At 38.5% G+C, this 8,489-nt stretch overlaps 1 protein-coding gene across 1 annotated transcript in view; it reads left to right on the plus strand.

Moving 5' to 3' along the window:
• LOC140953719 (adhesion G protein-coupled receptor L4-like) overlaps positions 1–8,489 on the plus strand; it is a 26,837-nt gene continuing 18,348 nt past the window's right edge. The window contains exons 1-6 of the mRNA XM_073403121.1: positions 1–109; positions 703–777; positions 4,702–5,370; positions 5,483–5,671; positions 7,721–7,813; positions 8,480–8,489. The exon at positions 8,480–8,489 is cut by the window's right edge and continues 97 nt beyond it. Coding sequence (XP_073259222.1) covers positions 717–777; positions 4,702–5,370; positions 5,483–5,671; positions 7,721–7,813; positions 8,480–8,489 — 1,022 coding nt within the window. The 5' untranslated portion in view covers positions 1–109; positions 703–716. The remainder of the gene's footprint in view (positions 110–702; positions 778–4,701; positions 5,371–5,482; positions 5,672–7,720; positions 7,814–8,479) is intronic.

Here is an 8,489-nt window from a genome sequence, read left to right on the forward strand (position 1 = left end):
CACTAATCCAGCGCTACGTCTTCTTTCGTGCGATAAAACCCACGGTGCACAGAAAACGATGCAAATTATAAGAAAACTTGGAACAAATGGAACAAGCCTTGACAAAAAAGTTAGTGCTTTTTAAACTTTGTTTCATACACCGTCACCGTCCGCTTAGGACAGAATCGAGTTCATTGATACGTCGTGTTATTATGTTATCTAAGGACTTTCATTATTCCCGGCCTTTTCTTGCTATTTAAGTTTATCCATCCTTCGTATGCTGCAAGGTAAGATAACTGATGAATTATGTTGTCTTAATAATCCATATTGAACGCCACGTGTTGTAAAACGTTTTCAGAAAAATAGCGCAAAAATTGTTTTTATTGTGATTTTTTCTTTTTTACAGACATTTTAGTTATTGATTATTATTCTGTTCAGTGTCTGTCTTGCATAGTGGAATGAATTTCACTCCCGTTGTCGCCCTGATCTCAATTTCCTTGGTCTTATTATTAAAGAAACAAATTTGACACGGTTGCCATTCATTGCAGATTTCATCAAATCAACCAGCACATCATTGGTCACAAATGATAACCAAACTTTTAAGTTTATAGATCAAAAGCTAACCGAGGTACAAACGCAGCTGATCCTCGATGCCGTAAAGATGATATGCCCTGACCTGAATGAGCGGATAGCTAAAATGTATTGTCTTTAATTTCATTTCAGCGGTCTTATTGAGTATGGATTCATATAAAAAGGTTGTGGTATTTTTTCTCTTCTGGGCGCGAGGTGCTTGCACAGGTAAGTCCGAAATAAGTTCATCACTTTAGTTTTAGTATCTCTTGTTTTGCGGATACGTTTTTTGCTTTTTCAGGTAAGAGCGTTAACAACCACTCAATGATAGTGCTTTTCAGCATTAATTTCTTGCTTTCTTATTCGTAAAAAAACCCTTAACGGAACAATAATGTACGTTGTGTAACTTATATAAGAAACCTGATAAGCCGTAATTTTTTCAGCGTAGGATTTTGATTAACACGGTGGCTTTTTTAATAAACCAAGATGATTAGGTATGTTGTAACAGGACAGGAAAATGATGGAGCTGTCAGTTATTTGTTCCTGTCCGTAGAGAAACACCACACTGCTGATCCAATCCACTTTAAAATAAACTTGTTTCGTAAGTTTGGTTTGTCAAGAGCCTCATTATTGTCATGTAAATGTACACGTAACTTTCGTTTGCTTTTAATTTAGTCCCAGTTCTGCAAATTGGTTGTGTGGAGGTGCCAATTGAGTGTACATTGTTGGTTTCTTTTGCTATCGCTCTCTCTTGATCCTCCTCCTTTGTCGGTGATTAAAATGATTGTACGTGGAAAAGATGCTCTTACTTTGAAAATAGTTCAAGAGTTGGTAAAAACTGTTTTTATGAGTATTGCTGCACTCCTTTTGCTTAAAGAATTATTTGTCATGCAAAGATGACAAGTGCCCGTCGATGTTTTATAGAAGACCACGATTTTAATTTTGTTGAAAGGACGGAAATCTCCAGTTTCAATTTGCACAGTTGCATGATTCATTTCCCTTTCATCCAGTTTGAAAACCTATAGAGAATCAAAACCGCGAAATAGGTGTTCATGATCTTAACAAATGCTGAAAATTCCCTTATGAGATTTTAAGGCATTTTTGTCACACCTTATCAGCAGAAACTACCATATCCAAGAGATGTCTTTCAATTAATAGAACAAAGTAAACCATGATACTTAAGTACCTACTTGTAACATTTTTTTCAAGTGTAAATTGCTCTGGGTTTACAATAAACAGGGAAAGCAGTACATAAACATTTCGTTTGGTAATACGTTAACTTTGAAAACCCTTTCTGCTTTTCAGTTTTCTTTGTATTGTCGTAAAGAAGGGTTTTTAACATATTTTAAAACGCATACCTATTTTGCATGATTATGTTCTGCTATATCCGGGTGTAACAAAACTGCACGTGGAAAGAAACCTGAGAAAAATATAACTATAAAGGACATTTATTCATTTTTTAAATTTTCAATTCCCCCCACGTTTATGTTGGAGAAAGAAAGATATTGATGGCTTTTATTTATTTTAACGAGAACTTTGTTGTTTTTTTTAACGTTCTTACCACTATTTGATACTGACATTAACTGAGTATTTTGAGGACTTTTCTGAGCAGACAGTAATTGCACGAGCTTCTATTTCTTAAGCTACCATCAAGCACTTTACTCCTGAACTCTTTTGAAAAGGGTGACTGGACGTAATAGTACTGAAATTAAATCCCGCTTGGGATAGAAATCACGATTTTACTGTTATTTTACCTTTCGAGGGACTTACGGCACGTCGAAAGTCTCTTTTTCCTTTATGGAGGTTAGAACACAAGGTATGGACAATCGTATCGCATATAGCTCACTCGTTCGATTTCTGATACAAAGACAACGAGTGCAAGTTATCAACCCGGGTATCGAGCAAAGCAATTTCGATGCGGCATTGTGTTTATCACCTACAAACTGCTTGGAGGGTGAGGGAAAAGAAAAGGTCGCAGAAGTAATGTGTCTGGGGCACCTTCGCCTTGTCCCTCTGGCTGCGCGAGAATGTAGCTTCCAGACAACTACGCCAAGCTGCCAAAATTATTAAATTTAGAGCATTGTTTTCTGCTATAGACGTTTGAAGCTGGTGGAGCTGTATATTTGTCATGAATTTAAAAATGCGTCTGAGGAAAAGCAATTTTGCATTACTAGTTAGGTCTTAATTCACTCTCGGATTCAACGGCCGGTCGATGAACTAAAACCGGCCAGTGCATGCAGTCTTTAACACTGATTTGATCCATCCATCGGTCACATCGATCGGCGGGGAAAGAACCAATTCATTTTGGGTTTGCCTTGGTGTAACATGAATTTAAAAATACAGATTTTAGGGAAAAGCAGGTTTTCACGGAAAAAAGCCAAACTGAATCGCACTTCCGACAAACAAACATATCCCGCGACCTATTAAGCGTCTGCGAAGTGAGACGCTCTGACAAATGTTCTTCTATCTCGATTGTCGCTGTTATTTATTTGAAGCTCCTGGTCCAGATTGATTCATTGTTCTCCTTAAAATACTGTCGCCATCGAAAGAAATCGCCACAAACATTTCTTGATGCCAAAACGGTCGCAAAAACAGGCCAAACAACGCCGATCAGGAACGACTGTAAAGGCCGGTTATTTAAAACAAAGCCCAACTTAGGCTGCGGTTTAAGAAATCATTGGGCATCCAGATATCTTTCTAAGGGGGTTATTTTAACCCTTTGGTGACGGCCGGCGAGTAGCGAAAAACAGCATTTTTCACCAATCCCTCTTCCTTGGACTAGTTTTCGCCTACTCAGCATAATTATAGCTAAAAACGAGTTTTGCAAGAGAAAAAGACATATTTTCCGACTAATCTGACGAAATTAAACAGCGTTTTTTGTTTTTCACGCATGCGCAAAAGCCACAAATTTGGACTTTTTTTGGCGAATCTATTTCGATCTTTCTCTCTCGCTCTCCTTTTTTCCTTCTTTATTGGCGGTTTTGTTGCCCACTTTATCGTCTTTGTTTTGCATGGAATTGTGGCTGGTTAACTTTTTAGGAAAGGGACAAATTTAATTTTCAAGTAGTAGTATGTAAACAGCGAAATTGGCAGTGGAATATTCCGCAGAATTTTACCTAATTTTGTGAGTGTAACTCTGTCAGGGTTAGTCAGAATATCCCAAAACGAGGTATCGCCGGAAAGATCTATCTTTGCTAACGTTGTTGCTTACCAATTTATTAGCATCAACTGAAAGCTAAATGGGTCAAGGGAAAATTGTATACATTGTACCATACGGGGACGTAAACGACCCTAGCTGTCCGAAAAGGCTTAAGAAGATAATTGTTTCTGCAGTCTACCCTGTTGCTGCCATGAAACGTTCACGATAACCGGCGTTAACATAAAAGCGTTGAAAAAAATTGAAAATGGCTTATATAGAACACGGTTTTGTCAACCACTGGCTAAACTTCGTTTAAATAACCGGCCTTTGAGTCTCTTAAGACCTTTTAGAAAAGTTCATTTTGAAGGTCCACCGGCTTCCCCGTAAAATCTGTCTGCAGTTGAGACTATTTTCACAAAAAAATTAGTTGAAAATCACGAATACAGTCGACTCTCTCTTAACGGATACCTCTATAAGACGGACACCTCCTTAAAACGGACACCTAGAGTTTGGTCCCTGCCTTTCTAACTCCCTTTATTTGACTCTCTATAAGACGGACACCTCTCTAAGACGGACCTTTACTGCCGGTCCCAAAAGTGTCCGTCTTAGAGGGAGTTGACGAATCGGGTAAAAGATTTTAAAGTTCACATATCACGACAAGCAAACCAGTCACAGTTCACGGGTTTTAATTTCGTATTTTCACCTTTCACGAAAATTAAAAACACTTAATCACGTATCACGCTATAACCCCTTTCACCCCCTCTTACATTGCGGACCACTTGAGTTTGCAGGCCAGTATGATCCACACGCGCGACAAAATTATAAACCGGTTACCTGGGCAAAACTAGTTGTATCAACGTTAAAATTGAGTACTTACTAACCTACTTACTTGCCTACTAACTTATTTACTTATTTTAATTACTTACGTTCTTACTTGATTTAGATAGTTACCACTTAATTCTGTGCTCAGCCAAGTGGCTGATATGACTCACCGCCACGTTTGTTGACTTTAGATGTATACCAGTCAATGACACACCACTGGAATTTCAACGAACCTTTTCCTTATAAGGATAAGATAACAGGTCAAGAAGGAACGTTTATGGGTAATGAGGTACCTTCAAAATCCGTGGATTACCTCAGGTTGAGTGAGATGTCCTGCTTGATTCTTGGCACCTTCGCAGATCCCTGCCTTCTTGACATGAGCACTTGTCATTCGGGATATTCCTTGGCGTTCTGGATACAACCAAATACCAATGCAACTTCTCCTCAAATTTTACTTGGAACAGCTCGAAATGGCTCCGAAATACACGGCGTTTTTGTCTACCAAACCCAAGTTAGAGGAAATAAAAGTCTCATTGTGGCGGCTCATGTCAATGGACTCAGATGGAAAGCACCAATTCGTGTTTCAAAGAATACTTGGGATTTCATTACCTTAACATGGAACGTGACAATTCGTGATAAGCTAAGAGTTTATTTGAACGGGATCAAAGTGAAACTATCTCTGGATAAAAATGTAAGCGATAGGCCATTAGGAAAACTTCTAAAATTGAGAGGATCATTTCCGGGTAAAAGGATGCCTGGGTCACTATACTTGGAAAGCGGGGGTTTGTACGATGAGGTTATGACATGGAACAGGTCGCTGAAGGAGCGTGAAGTCAACAGACTTTTTCAGTCCCAAATGAGTAAGTTTCTAAGTTCAGCCTATTCTTAAAGGACATGCGCTCCTCGCCAATTTAAGAAATAACATATTTGAAATGTCCTAAGCCAATAATGTTTTCTTTTCTTGCATTTCAGACAAGCTCTCAGAAATAACTTGTATTTCAACGAACACGACATTGAACATAACGTGGCAGACGATAAAACGAAACATATTCTCTACAAGGATGCAGGGATTTACAGTGAGAATCTCGAGAAATCACCAGCACATTAAAGCTGCAGAGGATCTCAACTTATTTATTAATCATTATTTTTTCAGTTGCCTGGGTAAGCATGTTAACTTGCATTTCATAACTTAGTAATCCAACCCAACTAATACTCATTGCAATTTCCATCTTGCTGCCAGTTATAGAGCCGCATGCGGCGCTAATCAACTGTTGTAATATCATAGGTGACGAATTGCTCTTTTTGGCGCGAAATATCAGCGATAATTTGTAATTTCACATGTAAAATTACAAAATTGCCATGGCAACCTTCCTTACGTCTCAGTGTCAAGGTGGCGACGAAGTTTTAAAATGTCATGATTGAAGATGTCAGGGCATAAAAAGACTTTTTAGAAAACCTAACACACGAAAGAACACATCAAGAAGGATTTCAACAGGTATTTTGTCAAAAAATTCTGAACGTTCGCGAGAATGGAGTTCTTGATCCATACGATCCTGGATAAACATGTCAAAAATCCAATATTGCTAACGTAATTCGTCACCCATGATATTAATAGGTAATAAAATGGTATACTCGTGAAATTAGGGAATAATTTCACTTACGTTTGGTCAAAGGCTCGGGAAACGCGCGTGAAATTATTCCCTAATTTCACTCGTCACAATTTGATTACACATACTAATATTAAATTTTTAAGTTTATACCCTGTGGCTTTTTATCTCACTTCAAGATCCTCCGTTAACTTAAAAAAAGATACCCATTTCACCCACACCTTTCCCTCCACCTTTGCCCATAAATGGCTGAATTAGAAAACGTTCATAGCTAAATACACCCTCTCCAGTAAGAATTGTGTTAAGCATGGAGAATGTAATCACAGCTGCGGGATACGGAATGAATTCCAATATATACTTGTGTCATTTTCTGAACTCATGTAGTTGTTATTGAACTATATTGTCGTTCTTGAACTTTGGTGTCTTTATTGAACTACACAAAAAGGAAAACTGAGCTATTAATTCCATATACTGGGCTATTCTGGTATATTCCAACCATGTCTTTCCCTTAAACTGCCCGCTGTGCGCCAGATCTGACAGCTTAGTTTACTGTGGAAGGTCATTGCCCTTGTGCGCCAGGCATCCCATTAGGTGCTTGTAAAAACAGAGAGGGATGTTTATGGGCGGGATATCATGGTTGTAAAACCCCCTCACATTTCCATCATCACTTTCTAGTTAACAATCTCATTACTAATACCATGCAATAGCGTTTACCGAGGTGGTCTAGTGGATAGGGCCGTTAACTTTTAGCTTTTACCGAGGTGGTCTAGTCGATAGAGCCGTTAACTTTTACAAACATTTTGGAAGTTGGAAGTCCAGGACTTGTGCGGTAAAAAAATCTGTTTATTAAATATGGATTGATGGTAGTCGACTCAGGCAGGTAGGGCCAGCTGTGGTACCACGGTTTGAAACGTGCGGAAAGAGAGTCAAAACACAAGGTTTCATCCAGCGTTAACCGTTAGGTTTCCTGCTTTATCAACGAGCACTTTGTCAGTTTTTTAGTGTGAAGTTTTCTCCGGAACGAGTTAGCTTTCCCTTTTCAGCGCTGACTCTCTTTCCGGGTCTGTTCTTTGTGCCCCCGATGAGAATGACAGACCTTCTGAGCAGACTATAACTTTTAAATTAACATCAGTCTATGTTCTAGTCTCTTTTAGTGAGCTCACTAGAACAACAGTGTACCATAGCTATTTATCAATTTAGTTCTTGTACTGTTGCTAAATGATTATTTACCACTTACTTAATGCTACATATTCATATTAAAAATATCTAACGTATTTGTGGCTATTTTCCCCGCAGCTACATGCAGTTTACCCTCAATGAACTAATGTGTGGTCATTAAACAATACTGGTGTGGGTTGTTGACCTAACAAGAAAGAAAAACTAATAGTGTGGTAGTAAATTTACCATGAATTCCAGCACAGTGCTCTTGCTTTGCAGATGTCATTATAAAATCTAGCTTTTACCGTCGGATCCAGTAGCGTAGAGGACATCGAAACTTCGAAAATTAAAGCTCGACTGACATCAACTCTACCTAGTTTACTTGAGGTCTCTAAAGAAAAGTAACCATGCAGGGTCAATAGTCTTGTTATTAATTCGTTTTTAGTGCCATATGCTTTATATACGGTTCGTCTTTGGCTGAAAGCTGAAAGTGAAAGGAAGCGCATCGGGGCTTTGCTTTGTCGGACGAAAGAAGGAGGTAAGGAAAAAGGTTAAGTTAAGCTAACTTTTACTAACACTTATATAAATTACACTTTTGATGTGAAGTATATATGAAATAATTCATTTTTGAACTGCGGTTGTAGATGAAAGTGAAGAATGATCATCGCAGTAAATTTTCTAATTTAAACAATTGGAAAGAAGAAGCCTGAAAAAAATCAGGGCTTCAACGGGATTCGAACCCTTGACCTCCGCGTTACCGGTGCGTTGCTCTACCAACTGAGCTGTGAAGCCACACATTGGGAGCGAGGTCAATTTATTGAGTTACACTTACACTTTTACCACCTCCTTAACAAAAATTAAAAACAAGGAACATCTGACTCAATAAGTTTCCTCTTGGGTATGAATATGGACCAGTTGAAATTTAGTGCAATATCATAGGTGACGAATTATTCCTTAATTTTGTCCCCAATTTTTTCGTGAGACCGTCGAGATATAGTGCGTCTTACCGTTAATGGTGGCCATCTTGAGTTTTAAATGTACCGAGGGGGCGCGCGTCGGGGATTATCAAAACGCGATAAGGCACGTGAAATAATTACAACAGTACTGTTCCATGAAAGGAAGTTGACTAAGTGTTTGGAACAAACCGATAATCAATGCAAACAGCATTGTTTAAATTTCTGACATTCTAACGATCTTCGTTTAGTGCCAACGGA

This window comes from Porites lutea, chromosome 12 (assembly GCF_958299795.1).
Source record: "Porites lutea chromosome 12, jaPorLute2.1, whole genome shotgun sequence".
Lineage (NCBI taxonomy): Eukaryota > Metazoa > Cnidaria > Anthozoa > Scleractinia > Poritidae > Porites > Porites lutea.